This window comes from Acanthopagrus latus, chromosome 1, assembly GCF_904848185.1.
Source record: "Acanthopagrus latus isolate v.2019 chromosome 1, fAcaLat1.1, whole genome shotgun sequence".
In the NCBI taxonomy this organism is placed as follows: domain Eukaryota; kingdom Metazoa; phylum Chordata; class Actinopteri; order Spariformes; family Sparidae; genus Acanthopagrus; species Acanthopagrus latus.
In genome coordinates, this window is record NC_051039.1 from 2,244,995 (window position 1) to 2,269,314 (window position 24,320).

Below are 24,320 nucleotides of genomic sequence, written 5' to 3' on the forward strand. Positions count from 1 at the left end.
CAAATTGTACAGATGGTTTTATTTCTCCGATGAATATGCTGCATGTTGACCTCAGGAAATACAAAAATAAAGTTTCCCATCTGCTTCTCTTCACGCCAGTAGATTTCAGAGGACATTTTCTTTATCAGAATAATCTTTCATAGAAGATACCGCGTTCAAAATTAAGTCAAGGGATGTGTTACAACAATATTAGATTATTTTTACGTGACGACAAATTACAGCACGCTCATTCAAAGAACACACTAACATGCAACAACGCTCACAAAACTGGATCACTCGATTGACAAAAAAAAACTTGGCGCAGTGTTTAACAACGAGACCACTGAACGAGCAGAGATGCTGAGAAATCGACACTTGAGTTCACAGACAGATTGCTGGCATAGAGATGTGACTTAATTACATTCATACAGAAAAAAAAAACTGTTAATACTGTTTCAGTTTCATTCACCATAAAACTTTGTCCAGCATAATACCTGCAGTCGTCTGTACCTGAAACTTAATTATTCTGAACTCCTTAAAGCAGCTCTCTCTGTCAGACATGAAATGTTGGGCCACTCTTGATGCATATTTCTAGTAGACATAAGACATCTTTGATTTATCCAAAAATTGATTTAATTAAAAAAAATAGTTGAGTGTTACTGTTCGTCTGCATATCAATGGACTCACGCCGAAGAATCTCTTTTAATCACGTTACCTTCAAAGAATATTTATGGTTATTAAAGAGTTCCAGCAATGATTATAACGACTCATATCATTATCTACTTAAAGAACCCTGATTAAAAAAACTTTAGTATTTGACCAAAACCTTCACAAAGAGACTGTTGAGACCTGATCCATCCTGACTGATCTGCTCACATGTGGACAGCTGATGTGAAATGAAGGCATTTTTAGATCTGATCATATTTGACCGTTTATCTGATCCAACCAATTAACTATCGCTGCATCACTGCCAAATCACTGATACATTGATGTCACCATTTACACTCAATTTATGAAAGAAGACAACATTTTATTATTACTATATTATTTAACAAACTCTGGCTACTTCTCTGTCACTTGTGGAGAGCATCCCCAGACTCCCTTAGGAAAATACAGAATTTTGTAAGATGCTGAGTTTGGAGAAATGTCATAAACTGTTTGAAACACTGTCCTTGACAAATTCTTAACTGTTTGCTCCTTCTTGTCAAATTGGCAAATGTTCTACATCAAGTTCTTTCTTTCTTTGTGTAAAGAACTTCTGTTTGTCCTAGTGGAAGGTCACTCAAGTCGCATATTAACGCCAGATATTAACTGTCCACTTGTGATCAGATTGCTGAAGGACGGATGATAAAAGCAGGTCTGCGCAGATTCAAAGAGGAGGCAATTCACGTTATTTGCAACATTAAGAATTTGAAGCAAGTCAGCTCAGCTGCAAAATAAACATCCTTAACAATTTGATGTTTTTTAAAATGACCAAACATTTAACCGTACTGGTGTCCAGTGCGCTGCATCCCTCTCTAAATGCTCAGATGTGAAAGGATTATGTAGCTTTTCGCTCCAGTTTATGGTGATTTTATGCACTTTTTTTGGCATTGTTTCTTTAAGCGGTAGAATAATATTTTCCTCATCATTAAGACTGAATCAAAAGTGAGAGTGATGTATTAATCACTGGCCCTTCAGTCATGAAGTCAGTCACAGGTATGCATAGTTTTATCAAGCACTACTTGATAGAATTGTACTTTGACATCGGTTGTAGTTCTGGCGGCAGTGCTTTACACATCACACTTTTCTTTTACTTTGAAAATATAATTTCATGAAAATATAAAGAACTGAATTTATCTGGCGTATGTTGGTTAAACTTCCATTAGGTTCCATCTCTGGGATCTTGTGCTAAATTGTGTGATTGTGAGCACTGTGGACTGATTAACTTCAGGTTCTGTAACATATTCACCCCGGCAATGGGTCCAACATACTGTACATACATGGCAAATCTGTGAATTGTTACCTAGGAACATACAAAGACACAAAAAAAGATTTTAATTTTAAAATGGGAGGGTAGAAGCAGGAAGAAAAGGGACCTCATCTAAATGCCTTAGATGCCCTTCCATCAGCCAAGACAAGTCTGTTTGTAGTTCATTGCTTGATTAATTATAGATGTAATCAATCAAGTCTCTACGACAGGCTTCTCAGTCAGGTAACGTAACATCGCCCTAAGTTCTGTCTTTGATTAGCCAAAGTAATTGTCCCAGAGAAAGGGCTCTCAGCTCCGCCAGCTGCACAGGAGCTGGTTGTGAGCTGACCCTGCTCTCTGACCTCCATTGTGGAGCTGGGGAAGTTAAAAAACAAAGTTCCCCCTGACCTTCAGCAGGATACCACAAGAATGGTTTCATAGCGCTCACATTCCCCCTTGATTTTAGCAGGAAGGGTCGAGGTGAAAGCAAATGCTGGCTGGATTTAGGTCACAAGTCAGGCGGGAATACGAGAGCCTCCGCAGCACATTCTGCATCGTCCTCTTCGTCCTCCTCAGGGATATTCTCAGGCTCCCATGTAAAAACATCCGAGGCATTGTCAGTGAATGAACCGGAGTGGCTCCTTGTCATCTCCCAAGGACACAAAGCATCACGGCGGCCCAGGGCCAAGTTTTCTTTGGACTCACCTATTTGCTCTGTGCTGAAATGTGTCTGTTCTACATCGAGTGGACCCTCATTCTCTACGACTTCATCTTTGTCACTGTTGGGAACATCAACTTTGCATTCATTTGAGGTTTGTGGATCCTTAGAATCCCAGGGACAAACATCTCCTCCAGTGCTCTCTTGTTTTTTGACAACTCCTTGCTCTTCTGTGTCCCATGGACAAACATCGGCCTGGGCACTGCTTTGCTTTGTAAGAACTTTTGGTTCTTCCGTTTCCCATGGACAAACACTTTCCCGGGCACTCTCTTGCTTTGTAAGAACTTTAGGTTCTTCCGTCTCCCATGGACATACATTTTCCCTAGCGCTGTCTTGCTTTGTAAGAACTTTAGGTTCTTCTGTTTCCCATGGACATACATTTTCCCTAGCGCTGTCTTGCTTTGTAAGAACTTTAGGTTCTTCCGTCTCCCATGGACATACATTTTCCCTAGCGCTGTCTTGCTTTGTAAGAACTTTAGGTTCTTCTGTCTCCCATGGACAAACATTGTCCCGGGCAGTATCTTGCTTTTTCAGAACTTTTGGCTCTTCAGTTTCCCATGGACACACATCTTGTTGGGAACTTTCTTGTCTTTGTTGAGGTTTGACTGCCCCTGCTTCCTCTGTATCCCATGGACAAACATTTGCACAAGTTGTGTCTTGCCTTACGTTACTATTTGATGCTTTGGGGGTCTCTGGCTTTCCTGTTTCTGGTTCACTACTATCCCATGGACAAACATCTGCCAGTCTTTCCATTCTCTGTGACACAGTCTTGGCAGCAGCAGTTTCTTCAGGGGGTTCAGTTTCCCAGGGACATACGTTTACTCTTGTACCGTCCTTCCCTTCAGTCTGTATGGAAGCAGCATTCAAAGACAAGACATCTTTTTGTGAGTTTTCTGGTTTGTCTTGCTGTCCAGTCACCAAGGGACATATATCTGCCTTGACGGTCATTTGGGAAACTGAGTCTGAATTTGTTGGCTCCATGTTCCCCTCTTCCCACGGACAAATGTTTCCAAGGTTTTTGGGGGGATCAGGGAATTCCCACGGGCAACATTCTGTCGTCTCGGTCACTTGTCTACCCAAATTCAGGGCAGCTGATTTTGCAGTTTGCTCATTAGTTAAACCTTCTTTTGATGTACCGGGGTAGACAGCAGCTTTCATGACTTCCTGTGGAATGGGCACTGTCAGCGTTCCCCTGCGCCCTGAACGATTTAGGTTTTCATATACAACTTCAGGCTTGTCCTGAACATCCCAAGGACAGACATTAGTATATTCATTATCCTGCTTTTGTGAAGGTTGGCATGGTTCTACAGAATCCCAGGGACATATATTCGCTGCATGTTTTAAAGAGTGTTGTGTCAGTGACTCTGTAGACACGTTAGTATGATAAATAATGGGGATATTCTGCGATCCTCTGCGATTACTATGCTCACTTCCTTGTCTTCTCACAATGTCTGGCTCTTGAGATTCCCATGGACACACATTAGATGGTTCAGATACCTGCGATTCCCAAGGGCAGACGTTTGTTTTAATGCTCTGCTGCTTTTTTAGTCCCTCTCCTTCCTGGGAAGTACCAGTTCCCATTTCCCAAGGACACACATCCACATGGGAAACATTACGGACTGGTGTAATCCGATTACTACCTCTTCTGTGAGTTGAGGGAGTTCTACAGCTGCTGGCGGTTTCCCAAGAACTTATACTGCCACGTTTGCTGTTCTGCCTTGATAAAAACACATTTTCATAAGTGCCATCTTTTTGCATGTCATCTGTATCCCAAGGGTAGACGGCAGATTTCACCATCACAAGCCTTCTCGGGCTTCTGTCTGAAGAATCCCCAGAGGACAGTCTGACAGCATTCTGCTTCACAAGGCATGGTTTTCCGTCTGTTGTTGCCATTCTTTTATGCAATGCCCTCTTTTCGAAGCTTGGACGTCTACTAGAGGATCCCGATCTTGGAGTTGTGGAAGCACTTTCCTGACTTTTTTGTGAAACAGAATCCTCTTTATGTAAACTTCCCTCCCTACTGGACTTGCTTGTTGAATCCACAGATCCCATAAACGACTTCACAGAGAGCCACTTAGTGGTCGAGGTGCGTAAGGAAAGGACACGTTGATCTTTGACCTTCCGTCTTGGAGAGCCCGGTGCACTTGCAGACACAGGGGACTGTGGGTTTGTGGATTCAGTTTCACCTTGTGATCCCTTGTCCCTGGAAGGTGTACTCTCCACAGGTGGAACATGGTCCCAGGGACAGATAAGCGCCTGAGGAGATGGCGGCCCCTTTTCCTCATCATCATCAGAGTTTGCGTAGGTGACATGCTTCTGGTTCTTGTCCCCTGAATGTTCTGGCTCCACATCCCAAGGACAGATCTCAGTCTTGTCAAAAGACTCTGACTGGAGAGCACTCCTGGTTTGGTCACCAATGGATAAGCTCTGTTTGGACCTTGTCAACACTGTGCTGGATCTGTTGACCTTAGGTGTGTTCTCCACAGAATGGTTGGTAGTTGAGGTTAGACTCCAGGACTTGTGGAGCCTAGTGTGATCAGGATGCAGGAGATTGGTATCGATTGTGAGATTCTGGGCACTGGCTGACTTACAGACCCCTGGTGGGATATCTAAGGAATCAGTCTCCGATCGCCGGGAAGATCTCTTCACAGAATTGGCCTGTAATGTGGAGTCACGCAAAGAAGACTCTCTTTCCCTGACGTAGTGATGATCACTTTGGGACTTGCGCATGCACGGTGACGGTGTTTTCATTGAACTTCTGTAACTGATACTGACCGATATTGTATCTGCGTTGCTCCTGAAGGACTCTGACTGATTCACACTTCTACTGCGGAAGGATCCATCTTTCTCCTCGCGGCTGCACTGCCGGCTCATGGTTTCCGGGATCTCAGCAATGCGTCTAATAATGGATCTTCCCAGTGCACATCGTGAGCTCCGCTTCTTTGACAGATGGGGGTTGTTAGCGGTCATCTTCTTGGTCTTGTGGACTTCTAACTGGGCATATAACTTCTTCAGTTCATCCTGGTGCATATGAAGAAGGGTGGGAATTGATGAAGGGATTGAGGAAATGGTTGAGGAGAGGAAAAGATATGGAGAGTAAGGTAAAAGACACGTTTCATTTAAGAACACAAATTAGGATAAAAGGATAAAGGGGAGAAAGGTTATACAGTAAAATATGTGTCCATTTATTGTTTCATTGTATGCTGTTAATTTAAGATTAAAATTATGATACATTTAAAATCTGTTTAATTGAGCGTATATGTGGCCAAAACTGAAATTAAGGGACATTTATTGTTGTTATTTAAAGGTGACTTTTGGAATTTCTTCCACTTTTGGTAGGTTATGTCCCAATGCAAAGTGATAACATCGTTCTGAGGTGACGAGAGAGTTTACCCTGAAGTCATCTGGGTCCACACTTGGCTCACTCCAAACAGAGTGAAAACTGTTGTTGAGGTACGAGCCGCAGCGCCGGAGGTCCACTTCATCCTCGTACACCTCCGCTGCTATCTCCTCTCTACCAGGCTTTGACACGTAAAGAAACTGTGGGACACACATAGAGATACAATCCATGTGTGAACCGGTCACATCTGGAAGTTTTGATCAAGGCCAAGAGTCAGAATGTCCCAATAAGAGGTCTAGATTCCTCATCATTCAACATTGACTGATGACCTTTTTTTTCCTAATCTGATCATTTATTTTGGTGCTGTGACACACAAAAGCCGAGTACCTTGGGAATGAAGAGCAGGGCGAGTGTCACAGTGATGGTCACATGGGTGTGTGTGAAGGAGAGCAGCAGCATCCAATCAGGATGTAGAGAGGGGAAGGTGAACCTGAAGGAGACGGAAAACACACAATCATGTAACATCTGTAACACACCACACTGCCGATGCAAGCTGTCCGGATCTGGATAAAATGACCGTTCATTACCGGAACAGGTGAAACATGGTGGAGAGAAGCAGCTCGTTGTGGATGGCGATGCCCATGTAGCGAGGCTCGTGGAAGGCTGAGGGGACGGGCCTGACGGCGGTCCACAGGGAGCTTCCCCAGCACAGGAACAGAAGCTCAGCTGTGGCAGAACAACGTGAGAACAGAGGGAAGTGGTGACAGTAGAAGAGTGAAGCTCTTTTTTAGTGTAATATGTTTATGTTAAAATCTAAGATGGTCTGAGTCACAGCTTGTCTGTCAGTTATATTTGTAGTTTCACAATTCAGTTTTGTCTTTGTCGAGATAACCTGACCTCCAACCGGTCTGATCCTTTATGCTTCTGGACTTGTAGCTAAGTGTAATTAAGTATAATTCCTCTGAGGTTTTAGCGTAATTTCGTTATGCTACTACTTACCGGTTCCTACTGCTACGTAAATATAGGCAAAGGGCAGCAATGGAGTAACAGTTTGGGAATTAAGGAAGAATAAAGAGGTAAATTATATTATTATAATAATAATATAATAATCACCGGATACAGTAAACAGGGGTTAACAGATGAGCCAAAACATAATATTTTAAGGTATGAGGTTAAGTATAAACAAATAAGATTGGCCTTTTCTCAGGAAACATGACATGGTTTTTACTTTTACTTTGTTTGGAATGAGAACAAGTTTAAAATTGGGTCTGTGCTTTGTGTCTTTAGACGCCCACCGTCCACACACACGGGAACCAGCTGACCGTATTTTCAGGTCAAACTCCACTATATTGCCAAAAGTATTTGCTCACCTGCCTTGACTCACCTATGAACTTAAGTGATGTCCCATTCTTAATCCACAGGCTTAAATATGACGTCGGTCCCTTTGCAGCTATAACAGCTTCAACTCTTCTGCGAAGGCTTTCCATAAGGTTTAGGAGTGTTAATGGGAATTTTTTACCATTTTTTCAGAAGCACATTTGTGAGGTCACACACTGATGTTGGACAGGAAGGCCTGGCTCTCAGTCTGCACTCTAATTCATCCCAAAGGTGTTCTGTCAGGTTGAGGTCAGGACTCTGTGCAGGCCAGTCATGTTCATCCACACCAAACTCTCTCATCATGTCTTTATGGAGCTGCTTTGTGCACTGGTGCAGTCATGTTGGAACAGGAAGAGCCATCCCCAAACTGTGCCCACAAAGCTGGGAGCTGGAACTGTCCAACATCTCTTTGCTGAAGCATTCAGAGTTCCTTTCACTGGAACTAAGGGGCCAAGCCCAGAAGAACAACCCCACACCATGATCCCCCTCCACCAAACTTTACACTTGGCACCATGCAGTCAGACAAGTATTGTTCTCCTGTCAGCTGCCAAACCCAGACTCGTCCATCAGATTACCAGATGGAGAAGCACGAGAAACGCGTCTCCACCACTCTAGAGTCCAGTGGCGGCGTGCTTTACACCACTGCATCCGACGCTTTGCATTGCACTTGCAGAGACAGTCTGCATGCTTAGGTGCTTGCTGTTATTCACCTGTGGTCATGGAAACGATTGGAACACCTGTTTTCAATCATTTGGATGGGTGAGTGAATACTTTTGGCAGTATAGTGTATGAGCAAATGGAAATACTGTTACTGTTTTCTAACTTTTCAGTAAATCAAACATAAAAGAGTAACATAACGATTGAATACGACTGACGTCGCTGGAGCGAGCGGATCTTTCTGCTCTGAGGACGCTCACACACTGTTAGTCTGCTGACACTCACCCACAGCCATCATGTAGTCCCAGCGGTCCAGGTAACACAGGTTGAACCCCTGGCCGTCCGACGTGTTGGTCGTGACGAACACGGGGATGTTCCTGTCGCGGTTCTGGAGGACGCCCACCGTCCAGGCGCACAGGAACCAGCTGACCGTCATCAGCATCACTCCCAGAATCCTCAGCAGGTGGAGGCTGGACATGTAGGGAACTCTCTGAGCCGTGCGCGAGAGGAAAACCTTCAGCACCCTGACAAGAGACGAGAATCTGACGTTTGACAGCTGAGGACAAAATGTGGATAACTTAATAATTGTATAATGACAACATTCAGATTTCCTTCTGGAGGTTTTCACTTATTTTATGATTGTTAAATAATCATTATAGATGCTCAAAGGTTTTTATTTCTAAAATGTTTTATTTCTAAGGGCAAGAATGTCTAACAGCTACACAGTCTCACTCAAACACATGTTTATATTCCTCAACAAGATCAGAAATGTGTCCAACCGACCTGTACATCTTCAGCGTGACGGTGCCGTAGACGATGGAGAAACCGAGCATTCGGACCCAGCGGAGCAGAATACACCTGAACGTACTCGGCTTGAAGTACATGATGAAGACCTGCAGAGACGGAGCGACACTTCCTGTGAGTCCAACTACAGGAGCGCCGTGGACGAATGCTTCTAATCAGGTAAAGTGTTAAATATGATCGACATGTAGAACTATTACTATTGGCTCGTGTTGTACAAGGTTACAGCAACAGACTAAAGAAACAATCAGTCAAACTTTATTTATCTTGCACCTTTCAAACAAATCAAAATACAGTTCAGAGTGCTTATGAATGATTAAACGAAAACAAAAACAGGTTTAGACACTAATGAAAGCCAACTGCAATAAAAAATATATATATATATCCACAAATAAACTGTTATTAAATGTGTTACCGTAGTATATAAAGTAATTAAAATCTGCTCCATCTTCACCTGCTGCAACATTAGAGACACATGAATGTATCAATAACATTGTGCAGTGATATCACACGTCCATTAAGTGTACTTAAGTATCTGACTGCTTCTTCCGCTATGACTAGCAGCTATTACTGCTACAACAGATGGTGCATTTATGACTATATGTTTAAAAACCGCGACCATTAGCAGTGCCGCTATTAACGCTCATTTTACACCATGTGACTCCGTCATACAGACACTTAATGACACGTCTCATCTGCATTAACAGACAAAACCTGCCCGTTTGGAAAACAAAACGTGTCTCGGTCGGTCACGTTCAACAGCAGGTTGTACCTCCGTCTCTGCTCGGTGTGTAACAGCAGCAGAGTGGATGACTGTAATCCAGGAATTAAAGCTCATTGTGCGGCGACAGTCAGTCTCCATCACTCTGGATAAGAGCATCGGCTAAAGCCTCAAATGTGAATGCAAATTTACATCACCGGGTTCAAACCACTCATAAAGGATAAACTGCTCAGAGCCAACAGAACACGTATGGAATCAGAGACGATGCAAGAGACGAGGCAAGCTTTAATCAGCAGAGACGAACACCAGAACCTCAGCTGAGTTTAACCGGGTCTCTGAGGGGCTGTTTACACAGTGATTTCTGCATAGAATATTAACTATTACTTCATACGGAACAGGTTTCTGAACGCTTCGACCGTTCTTCATGTTCACACCAAACAGACCCTCCGGCAGCTGATCTGTTTGTAGATCAAGCGGACAGCCGACCACTGCGACCCCCCACTGAGATCAGAGGGTGAACTTTACATCCGGGACACAAACTACAGTCAGGCCCGTGGGCTGCAAGTTACCTTTGAATTTATTAAGCCAAAACTCTGATAGCATCGTCCCAATGCCTGAGTTTTAGCTGAACTTTGAAGAACTTTGACTGTAAATTTACTTTAACAGAACAATCGTATCTGTCCTCTGTTCTAGCAATCATTCACTGTATTTGAGGTATATTCAGTGCAGTTTGGATCTGAATGGAAGTGAATGAGCTTGGGGACACTTGTGCTAAACTTCAGCACGCTAACATGCTGGAAATGACAACGGCTAATGACAAGCTGTAGTCTTTACAACTTGCACCGGCTTAGGTTAACTTGTTAGCATGCTAACACAAGCTAATTAGCAGCTGAGGCTACAGGTCGGTAGCAGTGAATGAAAGTAGTGGATGGAAAGTCAAAGGATCGGTGATGATGGAACAATTTCAATTTTAGGGATATTTCACTCAAAACCACGACCTCATGGTGGCGCTACAGGACAAGTGAGAGGTTTAAAAGGTTCATTCTCTGGGGATAATGAATGTCTCTGTTTGGGCCACATGAAACTTCCACCTGCTGGAGGCTCGCCAGAGAAATTCAGAGGCGGACGTCTGGAAACACTGAGTCAGATTATTAGCTTTTACCGCAGGGGTTGGGCTGGAGGTAAGAAGATTGTCGCTATAAGTCTTCAGGGCAGGTCAACGAAAGACGCTAATGTGAAGGTGAATATTAAAAAATGCATCGCGCAAGAATCACACAACACCAGCAAAAACTCTAAAATAAATCAGACCTGTTATTAAAGTTCCAGCCATTGAGCTAGTAACCACAATATCACCAGCTTCCCTTAACAAATCGTGTGATTTAAGAGTTGCAAGTGAAGAGAAACTTCTTTGTTTTGCAAAAAAAAAAAACAGCCACGACAAATTCTAAATCATTGATGCCTTCATGTAAAAACATGAAGTTGTTTGTTTCCTTGTAAAAGTCTGTGGCAGCACGTCTACATCTGCTTCACCATCCGCTGTCACTTTATGAAAGAGGACAAAATTCTGTTGATAGTAAAAATCTAAGTTTTTACAAATGCAGTAAACATTAACCAGTATAGGCTTCTTTGTTGAGAAAGTCCCCAGACTCCCTTTAAAAATTGCTCAGCTTAGTGAGTAGTAGTCAGGAGAAACAAACTTATGAAATGTTGTATTTGACAAATTCTTAAATATTTGGGCCGTGTTACACATGAAGTTCCCACTTTGTTTAAAACGTTTGTTCATCCTGGTGATGCACGTGTTTATTATCATGTAGAGCCAGAACACAAGTGGTCTGAACAGCCAATCAAAAAACATCTTTCTAAAACAGTTTCTGCACAAATCATAACCTTCATCATCGAATTTATCACAGGTCTGATGTTTTAAAGCGCTTTCATTGGAGCTAAATGTTCCCAATACACTGGCATGTTTCAGCGCATGTTGCCTGGTTTGACAGGTGTCTCAGCCAATCATACTTAGTCCACCTCAACTGAACTCCAGTCCTCATCATAATCCTCAAAAATCCTAATTCAGGCGAATGAATTAGGATTGACTGGTGTAAGTGGGAATATGAGATCCAATCAGAATCGTCCTTCAGACGTCCAACATGACAACCACTTCTTGTTTTGATTGTCTGTAATTTGTAAAAAAACAAAACAAAAAACAAACAACTCACAGGTCCTTTAATTTATCATAAATATAAACTAGAAAAGTCTTATTTTCCTGTGCAGCTTTATAAACTGACCTCGCTGCACTTAACTGAGAAATGACAGCTATCAAATCGTATGATGATCGTTTTAATGCACCGGTGTGCAGTTAAGAGGCACAGAGCCGCCATGAGAGCTGCTCATTAACATGCTCACACATAACACGTTAAGATAAATCAATGATCAATGTCCTGCAACACACACACACACACACACACACACACACACACACACTGAATCACCCACAGTCAGCAGGACCGTCTCACATCGACCTGCACTCTCAGAGAGACGGATAAAGAAGTCATGGCTGACTTATGTTAACGGCTCTTTAATTGGTCAAATGAATCTGAGGGTTGATTGATAATCTGTCACCGGGGCAGTTATGAAAACTGTCGAGCACCCGCCCACCCACCTCATTTTCACTCACACTCACACACACACACACACACACACGCCCTCAACCCATTCACCCTCCCACAAATGGTCCATTATGATATAATCCGCGGCGCTGTGCTGTGCAGTGATCTGTAAAGAGCTCTAATCTGCGACACTCAGCTCGCTCAGACACTCACCGGGAAGTAGAGGAGCAGAGAGCCGAACAGGATCGTCTCCAGCAGCAGGAGGCCGGACGCCCGGATCCTCTGAGGGAGGAGGAGGAGGAGGAAAGAGCAGTTATGAAGTTGGAGATGTGCAGCAAGTCGACAGGTTAAAGGACAACACCTCTGTATTTATTTTTCACCTGCTCGCTACATCTGTTTAAACATCGCCACTGCAGCCTGTCCTCGTCAGAGATCATATGGGTCGATTGTGAAAGCAACTTTTTAGGAACATGCAATAACTTAAATGGCTTTGGACTGTTTGTATTGTTCTCACTGCCTTTTTATTTTATCCTTTGCTGCTATAATAGTGAAAATTTCCCCTCGCCGGGCAGAAACACATCCGAACACGTCAAGTCAACGTCTTTGCTGATGATGAAAGGACGTCCAGTAGACAGCCAGAATTAAAGTCTTTTTGAGATCCAAAAAAACATCAAAAGTGACGAGTTTTAACAATATATAATTATTCATCTTTTCAACTTCAGTGGCAGATTTTTATGACGCCCTTTTTTTCTTCCCATGCAGCAAAAAGCTACAGGGAGGATTTGAACCCTGCGCCTCGACCTCCGTGGTCTGAATGAGGCTTGTACTTTACCAGGAGAGCTACTGACCAGCTTAGATAAGCACCATGTTTCAGTGGAACATTGGTCTACTTGATGAAGGTTGATCTGAAATGTAACAAAGCTGTTAAATAGTTCACCTGGTAACATTTATAGCTCGTAGCCTGCATGGAGTAAAATCTGGCCGTCATAAAAATCGTCTTGTGTCGTATCGTATTGTATTGTATCGTATAGTTTCGTGTCATGTTGTCTCATAATATATTATAATACTCTCCACGAGCTGCATGGAGCCATTTTAGGTCTTTTACGTTTTTAAATCAAGTCTCTGACTATTTCTGTTGTTTAGGAAGATTTCAGAATGGGGGGGTGACGAGATAATGACTGAATTTCACTCTTTGTGTGAACTGTTCCTGTAAAGCCCCGTCAAAACCAGCAGCTTGCATTGGCTATAAATTAACTCATATTCTGGCAGATATTTTGGTCTCTAATGACTTGTTTGGGAAAACTGAATCGAATGTCAGACAGAAGATTGAAGAGGAGGGCTGACAAGATATCAGGAGATGATTTAGAAAGATTGATCATTTTAAAAAAATCATCATAAAACACAATCAGGGACGTCACAGCAGCTTTAGACTCATATGAATTTACAAATACAGACATAAATTCAGTTTAAAGTGATCACAGTCGATCACACCAAACATTTCTGCGAGATCAACAGCAGAGTCTCTGACACAATGCATCCTGGCACAACGCCTGGAACAGCTCTTCTGATTGTTCCTCTATCCGATCCCATCTGTACGGTGGCCCCGTGGAGCCAAAAATGCCCTGACTCACCCGGTTCCGACGGTGCCTGTAGGCCACCAGCATGCTGACGAAGATGAGGAACATGAAGACACCCTGGACGGCCAGTACGGCGGCCCTGAGCAGCCAGGCCTCCTGCACCCGGCAGGGGGTGCCGTCCTGACAGCTCGGGCAGCCCGGCCAGCACGGCAGACAGATGGGCATGTTCGGGTAACACGTACCGCCGTCCCCATCACTCCCGTTCACAGGGCCGCCATCTGCACCCACTCCTACACAAACCCATGTGAAGACATGTGACTTAATCTGAGGCAAGATATTCATCATTTAATGTCTTTAAAGTATTTATTTCCCTGCTGCGTTGTGAAATAATCACACGCAGCCACTACAAACAACCAGCGTTCGACTCCTCCTTTATCAAAGTTTGTTGTCTATGTTAGTAGCAGACCGATCGTTGGCATCAATATTCAATATGCGTCCCGCCCAGTGAACAGCCTATAAACAGTGAAAAATCTGACTCTGCAACATAACAAATAACCTAATAAATGAAAACAAATGTACTGGTGAGGAAGTATACAGGAGCAGAAAATGGCCTCCTTCATTTTTAATCATCTGTATCGTGTTATCAGCCCTGAAAAATCGACATCAGTTGTTAAAATCCACGTGACACCGCATACCAGTCGGTTCTGATGCCGTAGTTCAGCTTTCGCTCATGAACCGAATGTTCATTTCTTCTCTCTGCATGAGCAGAATGATGGTCACACCAGACACCGACCTCCACCTCAACAAACACTGGAGACGAGTCCTGGTGCTGAAATGAACATTCAGTTCTCGTGGGGAACAAAAAAAAACCTCTGGTGGACGATCGTGCAGTCAGCATGTCGACTGTGGAGCCAGAGTTTCTTTTCACTGCGACCAGTTTAAAGATCCGAGGTGGGACGTAACGTGAAGTACAAATACTTTGTGTCTGTAGTATTTAGTCGGGACAAATATCTGTTCTTTCTCCTTCTTTCATTTTCAAAACAGGCTCCTTAATTTAGTTTTACTGCTTTTAAGGTTCAAATCTGAGAGATGTAAAAAAAAAGTGTTGCGTTTATTTTTCTGTTGAGTAACTTCATCTCTGTGATAGACAGGAGGGAGACACACAGGTAAACAAACTGAATCAAACCCAGAGTTTATCCTCCATAAAGGCCGGCCAGACGTTATAATAATGATGTTTGGACAGCAGACGCTGTAGGAGACGTATCATCGACGTACCTGCGTCTGGAGGGCCGATCAGAGGGTTGTAGTAACCGTCTCTACAGCGGCAGCAGTACTGACCCAGTCTGAAGCCTCGGCCTGGAATCGGTACGCACTGCAAGAAACAGAGCAAATATCCAGATTACTATCATTATTATTATTATTAGTTTTGTTCCTTTGAGTTCTAATAACAATAAGATAATATATAACTTGTAATTTCTAATTAAGTTTTCATTCTATATTTTTGAAAACACTGTGTGACCCTCCACTACAGTGTCACTGTATGTTATGTAACGCAGACTGTTCCAGTTAGATTACGTTCCTATTATACTGTGTTGTCAACATTATGTTGTGTATGAACACTTTCTGTACGTCAGCTGCAGCTGCCAGCGACCCTGCAGAGGATGAGTGGTAGATAATAGATATCTGTGTGTCTTAGTTTCAGGATTAAGTTATTATTGTAAGGATTATTAAGGAATCGTGTATTTAAGTATACATTTAGGAAATAAACAAGACATAACAAACCTGCAGCCAGCAGTCGCAGAACTCCAAAGTTTAAATAAAGACACACGAGTCTCTTGAAGCAGAAACTTTTGAACACAAATATCTGAACTTTCTCCTCCTTCACAACAGGCTTGTTACTTTAGTTTGATGCATCTGAGGTGAATTCTGGATTCTTGTTATTTCCCAACATCAGCAGACTGATGTGGACCAATCAGACGCAGCGAGACGAGACAAAGACGTAAAAGCCGTAAGAAGCCGTAAACAGACAGAGAGGGAGGCTGGAATGTGGAGAAAAGGCGTGTTAGTGTCTCGTATCTGCAGAGAGTTTCTGATTTTCTCTCTTTGTTGCTGCTCGGGACGCTTTACCAACCCAACATGTGTCTATTTGACGTCCTGGGAATGAGACTCAACAATCAGCTGTCTTTGTGGTGCGTTCAGGAACAGCTGGGACAAATCCTACTGATTCTACCTTTGACTTTAATAGTCTTTGAATTCTGTTAATATGACGTGAGCTTCAGTTAGCTTTGAGCACAAATGTCCTTCAGAGGGAGACTTTTTACTCTGATACTCTGAGTCCATGTCAGAGCCTGAACTCTGTTACTGGACTGGAGGAAACAAGCTGGATCAGAACTTCTACTGGAGGAAACAAAGTGAGGACTGTTGACTCCTCTGCAGACGACACCAGACTTTATTCCTCTGATCGGCTCTCAGGTTCACGTTTATCACTAATATAGACACAAATACACACTGATCTCACGTGGCTGTAAGTTCAGGGGAAAGGTTCAGGTGTATATTATTACTGGTTCCCATGGCAACAGCTGATAACTGTGAGAACGTGAAGCAGGTGTTGTGAAGCAGACAGTGCCTGAACGAAAAAAAAAAAGGGGGTCAGTTTCCTCCCTCTCACTCTATTTCCCCTCTGATGCTAGCCTGTCAACACACACACACACACACACACACACACACACACACACACACACACACACACACACACACACACACACACACACACACATTTGGATGGCCTGTGTGTTAATCTAAGTTAAAAGCTAAATGGATACATAATGCCTCTACTGAGAGTATTATCCTTTTTCTAGAGAAATCCTGTTCTCAAGCACGTGCACACACACACACACACACACAACACAACACACACACACACACACACACACACGCACACACACACACACACACACACACAACACAACACAACACAACACTGGCCTCACATATATATATACAAACCCACGACCGCCTTACCAGAAGCTCAGGGGCTCTAATGCCGGGGGGAGCAGACATTAATGTGATATGGATTATACAGTGTGGTCAACTTAATTCTCTTCACGGACGCATCTCGATTCAACAGATAGTCGCAGTAAACGAGCGCGTTCAGTCGTCTGTCACGTTTGAGTCGAAACAACGCCAACCACTTTTGAAAAGCTTCGTGCTTTTCACGTGAAACCAGCTGAAACATCCAGGACACAAAGCAAATTTAGTGAAAGAATTCAAATCATCTCAGTAACTGGTGAAGAACTGTATATGTAAAAGCACTCTGCTGCTCAGAGTTCACTTTTTCTTATTTCTGAGTGTCTGAATTGAATCAAAACAAAAGATGTATGAAGTGCGGGATCATGGGAGTTGTTGTCCACAGAGACAAGCCACGACTGCTTCCTGTTTCCTTCATGGGATCTTATTTCAGAAAAACGCTGTCTGGTTGTGAATGAAGAGACAAATAATTTATTGATCCTGTTTGAATTGTGTCATTAATCACACGTATGATGTTTGTCAATTTAAAAGATAATTGCTCAAGTCAATTAAGACGACGCAGCCAACAGCGTCGTTAGCGACGTGATCTCGTTGAACGCTCAACGAAACCCATAATTTGACTGCAGTTGTCATTAAGTCTTAATGATTTTATCTTTCATTACGGCTCTAATGAAAAGCTGCATGAGATGAGATGATTAAAAAAAAGAAATGAGTTTCGTACTTCAGGACGTGACAGGGAAAGGTCGTTACGTTAAGACGTCAGAGGGGAGGACAACGAGAAACGAGACGACATGAGATGAAATATGACGAGATGAGGTGAGAGAAGAGAGGAGAGAGCAAGAAGAAGAAGACAAGGTGACATCAGATCAGATGAAACCAGAGAAGAAGAGAGAGGGACAGGAAGTGAGAGAGGAGGTGAGATGGGAGGACATCTTAGAAGATGATCAGAGGCGAGAGGGAACAGAACCAAGTGGGCCAACAGGGAAAGTGGGTGACCCAGTACGAGCTCTGCTCAGCCGACGGGTTGGAATCCTCTAAGCCAGGTAGGACAGGACGGGACAAAGGGTGCCATGTGGATTTGGGGATTTTTAGGACTGTTCTTCTCTTGTTTCAGACCTCTGTGAGTGCACTGCATAAAGGCGAAGCATGTCAGTGGTCTGGATTACCGCCATAATCCATCAGATCATCCCGCAGCCCGCCGCCCAGCGCAGCCATCTTTAAATAGACGCCGGAGATGAGAGGTAGAGGATTGGGTTCTGGGCAGACGGGAAAACTGGCGCTAAAAGAGGTGGTTGGAGGTGGAGCGGATGTGGTGGAGCAGACAGAAGAGTTAAAGTGTGAAAGCATGAGGATAAAAAGGATAAAAGGCAGAAATGAAGTATCGCGCACAGACAGAACGGGCTTAGGTCCATTTCCCGAGGTCGCCAACAGTTTAGAGTGTGTTTGTGCGAGTGATGTAACGACCATTCATGAGTCCGTTTAAACACCTCGTCTTACGGTTCAGACTGCGTTTACATGCACCGGGTCCAAAAGTCACAAACTATTGGCCACAAACCCCAAATACACGTTATCGCTCAGCGTAAATAAACAGTCATACGCATCGTTGTGTATTTTCTCCTCAGTGGGAATCATCACTTCTTCAGAGCCGCCATTTTCATTTTCAACCAACCTCATTTTGGGGACACCTGCGTTTTGCTTCACGTAACATGTTCCAATGTTATTGTCAGTGGTGTGCACGGGGGGCAAAAGTGCCCTGTTGGCTGGTTAAAACATGATAAACTGCCCTCTTGGGAGCCCAAAACACGTGCTGAAGTGCCCTCTTCAGTAGCGAACGTGCTGTATTTTCTCCCCTGCACTTCAAAAAGTCTGTGCACACCACTGGTTATTATCCATTGTTGACAGCAGTCATCTATTTGTAGAGAACACACTTAACTTTCGTGTCAATTTTCGCGATATTTTCATTAACTTTAATTTCATTAAGAAGCAGTTTTCTTTGAGAAAGTCTCAGTTTGACATCAAACCAGTGAAATATCAGACTGTGAAAATACGTCATTATATAGATGTCACAGCCAGCAGTGTCATCAGTGACATCACAGCCAGCAGTGTCATCAGTGACATCACAGCCAGCAGTGTCATCAGTGACATCACAGCCAGCAGTGTCATCAGTGACATCACAGCCAGCAGTGTCATCAGTGACATCAGTGTCATCAGTGACATCACAGCCAGCAGTGTCATCAGTGACATCAGTGTCATCAGTGACATCACAGCCAGCAGTGTCATCAGTGATGTCATCTCCTGACTTAAACATTGTAGAGCTGCTCCTGTATATCAGCAGCTCACAGAACTGAACCAGAACCAGCTCTCTGCTCACAGAACTGCAGACGTCAATATGACACTTCTGGGGGTCAATAGGAGTTTTTTAGCTTGTAGACCCGCTAATTTTGGTGGAAACGCATTTAAGAAGGATAATGTTGTTTCTGTGGTGGTGGGATTCTCCGTTTACACTCACAGACTCGCTTCCTGCTTCTCTGGGTTACTGACCAGCAGGATCAATGACACACAGCAGAACAGCTGCACGTCTGTCACCGTTATTATCCGTTCAATCGGGTTTTTAAAATCGATTCAAGTGACATTTCAGCTGCTGGGCAGTAAACGTATTTCACTGTTCATCATGAATGTTGCTCAGGAGCTAACTAGCTATGAAGGAGGACGATGTGAAGCATTTGCTAACTGGGAAGACTTGACGTTAAAGTCTTGGATCTTCTGCTCGTGTGTGTGCAGTTCAGGTCGGTTCTGTCTTCATCTATAACCTGAACCCACTCTGCAGAGAGTCGGACTGACCGGGGTTCAGGTAAGACCTGCGTGACGTCTCCAGTACAACTCTCTCCGTGACGCTGGAGCTCAGAGAGGTTTTGAGCAACACCTTCACCGAACGTACCCGACCTCCATCACAGGCAGCGTCATTATCGTGTCACCTGCATCATTAACAGATGAGGCCGAAAGTGATTTAGTGTCTCACAAAAATGTGGGAACATCCTGACGGCTCATTAATCTACAGTACGGTACAGTACGTACGGTATATTCACCGTCCCTGTTGTCTCCTCTCTGAACTCACTATCAAAAAAAGTGTCCTCCTTCTTTCCAAACCATCAGTTCTGTCTGCGGTTCAGTACAAAGTTCAGCGTCTCTGTTGCTTCACAGGTGAGGCGACACTTTCATGCTGCTGGTGGGATGTTTCTCCTGCTGTTTGCAGAGCAGGCTGCCCTTTGAGGAGGAGGAGGTTTAAAGGTTAGAGGAGGAGCAGAGTGCATCCAGACATGTGACGAGGAGATCTGTAGCTGAGCCCTGAACAGTCATGGGTTGAACACACGACGTGATAACAGGTTACGTTTTATTTCATTATCACAGGCTGACAAGTGTTAACACAATAACAAGCGTCGTCAGATAACGAGATAAATTAATCTGTAATCACAAGAACACAAAAGTCTTTTCTGGTGTTTTATTCAGCAGTTGTCTGAAGTATGGCTGTTTTCAATTTGTGAGTTTGTGATTTCCTGTTTTATTTTGAAGTTTTGCCCTCATATGTTGCTTTTCATTTCCTGCTTTCGTGTGATTTCCCGCTGATGCCTTTGTCAGTCTGTCCTGTGTTACTCACCTGTGGTGTGTTTTTTCCTGTTTTTTGCTGTGTTGTGTTTTTGCTTTATACCTCGTGTTTTTCCCCGAGTTGTTCTACTTAGTTTTAGCTTTTGTGTTGATACTTTTGTGAAAAACGGCCTGTTTTGTTTCTAATCCTGTGTCCCGCATTTTTTGCCTAACAAAAACAATGGCAACTGATTTATACTGTTATTAACGGCAAAAATTATCATAAAACTTTCACATGGTTTGTCTTGAAACTCCCAAACTCCGGCCCACAGAAGAGTGTGTATGTAATGGTCCGCTGTTATGAAGTCAGTTATATCTGGAGAACAACATTTGTTTTCTTGTGATGGCGACAAACTTTGTTTTCTTGAGATGTCAAGAAAATTATCTCACGAATGTAACATCTGTGAAAGTGACTACAAGTGTCTTTTAAATGTTGAGGAAACAGTCTTGTGATTCCTCTGGTGATTATAAACGACCTGTAACAGCAAACGTGAAGAGATTGTTTCTATACACTTATTATTAACGCCTGTTCTCGGGTCAGATCACATGTAAAATCACATATTAATATATTACGTCATCGCGATCCATCCTGTCACGAGCTAACAACGATCTTTGTTACGACAGATTGTACCGCTTTTGTCCACAGGAGGCGCTAGAATCAACAAAACCCTCTCAGGTAGTTTCGCAGCTCCTTGAGTCTGTTTACCTCCATGGTGGTGCGGTTGCACAGGTGTGTGTCAGCAAACCAGCCGTCTCCTGTCGCACACTGGTCCAAGTCGATGTCTTGAATGTTGACATCCACACGGATCACACCTCTGACACACACACACACACACACACGCACACAAAGAGAGATAAAGATCATCAGACTCATTAAAATAAAACTTTTTTCCCCCCTCACTTCCACATTTCGTCTGCAGAAACCTGCGTGGCCTTCGAGTGGATCCTCTTTCAAATGTCAGATTTTATCCGACCGATGATTCAAACAGATTTCTGTCATTTGAAATTCGTATCAAACTCGTCTCCAGAGTGTCGGAGAGAAGGTCACAGCGGCCGACACGCAAACTAGAAAGGCAGATGAAACACAAACACTGCTGCCGTCAAAGCTTTTACCCTCTTCAAAAAAAAAAAAAGGTCCTGTTTTTTTTTTGTTTTTTTTTAACAGGCAGAGAAGGAAAGAAAGTGTCGTTAAGGAGGAGAGGAGGACTTTATATCCTCAGGAGGAGGAGAGGAGGACTTTATATCATCAGGAGGAGGAGAGGAGGACTTTATATCATCAGGAGGAGGAGAGGAGGACTTTATATCATCAGGAGGAGGAGAGGAGGACTTTATATCATCAGGAGGAGGAGAGGAGGACTTTATATCCTCAGGAGGAGGAGAGGAGGACTTTATATCCTCAGGAGGAGGAGAGGAGGACTTTATATCATCAGGAGGAGGAGAGGAGGACTTTATATCATCAGGAGGAGGAGAAGATGACTTTATATCATCAGGAGGAGGAGAGGAGGACTTTATATCCTCAGGAGGAGGAGAAGATGACTTTATATCATCAGGAGGAGGAGAGGAGGACTTTATATCATCAGGAGGAGGAGAGGAGGACTTTATATCATCAGGAGGAGGAGAGGAGGACTTTATATCATCAGGAGGAGGAGAGGAGGACTTTATATCATCAGGAGGAGAGGAGGACTTTATATCCTCAGGAGGAGGAGAGGAGGACTTTATATCATCAGGAGGAGAGGAGGACTTTATACAATCCTAAAATCTTCTGTGACTCCAGAGGAAGCTGCATGTCATCTGATGAACTGCCTCCAGTGATGTCATTCAGAGGCTTAGATGCATTGTGGGTAATGTAGGCAGCAGGTTTTGAGAAGGAGGTGATATCTCTGGTTCTGTTGTACCTGTTTTAGATAACTTGTTTTTAAACTGTCCATAAACAGCGGGCCTGTTTTTCAGAACCTGATGCCTACATTACCCACAATGCAACTGGAGGGAAATTTACCAGCATCCCCTGGAGGCACCGGTCTGAAAGTAATGGGGGAAAAAAACAGCAGCACATTTGATGCTCCAGTTTTGCAGAAAGCTTCTAAAAGATTAAATTAATCCTCTAAATTAAAAGTGAGGAAAATGTGACATTAGTAACCGACTGCTAGTGACATCATCAGTATGAGACAGCTTGGCTGTGTTTGTGTCCTCCAGTATTTCTGTGTTGTAACTGTGTGTGTGTGTGTGTGTGTGTGTGTGTGTGTGTGTGTGTGTGTGTGCAGGCCCTAACCTGAACTCTGGCGTCAGGTCGGGCTTGAGGCCGTAGAAGGACGTGGACAGGGTCAGCATCCAGCCGGGCACGAAGCGCCGGTCCTCACAGTCCAGGAAGGGGGCGCCGGCCCAGCGCACCCCGCTGCGGTTGGTCACGTAGCTGTCGCCCTGCCTCCACTTGGGCGTCTCCAAGGTGCTGAGGTCGTTGAACAGCACCCTCTTGGACAGAGCCGTCTTCAGCTGGGTGGACTGTGGGAATTTAAAGTTTCTGAACCAGCTGTCGTCCGGCGCCGGGGCCGGCGGGTGCAGGCTCTCCCAGGCCTTGGATAAGTCCTGGAGGATGATGGTCTGAACCTTCGCCGCCGGGTTGCGGGAGGCGCGGAGCACCAGCTGCGGCACCGGGGCGGTCGGGTCGGCGTCGAAGGTGAGCAGGGCCCGCTGGATGAGCACATCGGCCTCCAGGAGGGCGCGGACCAGAGCGTGGTACCACTCCATGTCCTCCTGCACGGTGCTCTCCCGCAGGTCGCTCGCCTGGAAGATCATGTTGAGGAAGTTGGCCGTGTTGGCGAGCGCGTCCAGAGCCGGCCGGAGGGGGGCGGTGAAGCTGAGGGGCAGGGAACCCGTCTGTCCCGGAGGACTGTACGCCCGTGAGCACCGGGCCTCCTCCAGACTGGACGACTCTCCGGTGTACATGAAGGTCTCTGCTGGTGTCCAGTCATCTTCCTCCTCTGTGGGAGCTTCTGTAGGCATCACTGCAGACCCAGAGGAGTCTGGAGGTCTGAGGCTGCTGGAGACCTCTGAGGCTGCGGTGCTGTTGGCCACAGACTCAGTGCTGTTGTCGGACTCCACCGTGACTCCTGATGGGAGCTCCGGAGTCACCTGTGCTCTGAGGACGGATGGGAGCAGAAGAAGAAGCCAAACAGGACCCATCCTGAATTCACTCCGAAGAAAGAGAGGAAGAGGTGGAGGAGGAGGAAGAGGAGGAGGAGGAAGAGGAGGAGGAGGAGGAGGAGGAGGGTTGGTGGGGTCACACACTTCCAACACCGTCTCTTTTTGGCGCTTGACCCCTCTGTGATTCCCTGGAGGAGACAGAGAGAAAATGTCACATGTTTGCGGAGGTTCGGACTTCCTGCGGGGATTTCTCCTTCATGTTCACGCGGCGCCGCAGCAGCAGCAGGTGTCCGGAGGCGCGCGGCAGCTCTCTCTCACACGCGGAGCGCACGGCTCCATCTGTGCGCCGCGCGGACACACGCACGCACGCGCGAAGTTGTCATCAAAAAACCTGCGTGTCCTCGATGGTGCGGGTGGAGGCAGGCGGGGGACGCAGGGAGCGAACCCCGCATGTCCGCAGTCCGTCCCGGTGTCTCCTGCCTGCGGTGCGCCAAGCTCAGGAGCGGAGCGCAGCGCAGCGTGCAGAAATGCGGGGAGGAGGTGGAGGAGGAAGAGGGGGAGGAGGAGGAGGAGGAGGAGGAGGAAGAGCCTCAAAGTTGGGGGGGATCCCCGTGTCAGGTGGGAGGAGGAGGAGAGAGGAGAGTCGTGTGTTGTAGAGGTGGAGGGATGAAGAGCCACTTTCCCTCCTCTTCTCTTCTTCTTCTTCTGTCTGCCGCTCCGCTATCTGTTGCTCCAAAGAGCCTCCAGCTGAACTGACGGAGGATGGTGATGCTCGTCCATCCTCCC

The 24,320-nt window shown here is 44.8% G+C and overlaps 1 protein-coding gene across 1 annotated transcript; it reads right to left on the minus strand.

The window, feature by feature from the left end:
* Nucleotides 1–2: 2 nt before the first annotated feature.
* si:ch211-156l18.8 (probable G-protein coupled receptor 179) lies at nt 3–24,320 on the minus strand. The gene is made up of 11 exons (XM_037093053.1): nt 22,663–24,320; nt 21,100–21,208; nt 15,000–15,096; nt 13,779–14,014; nt 12,361–12,429; nt 8,806–8,915; nt 8,308–8,546; nt 6,576–6,714; nt 6,376–6,478; nt 6,042–6,188; nt 3–5,669 (listed from the first exon to the last, which is right to left on the minus strand). Exons 1-11 carry the CDS (start codon nt 23,571–23,573, stop codon nt 2,439–2,441), a joined length of 5,391 nt encoding a protein of 1,796 aa, XP_036948948.1. The 5' UTR covers nt 23,574–24,320; the 3' UTR covers nt 3–2,438.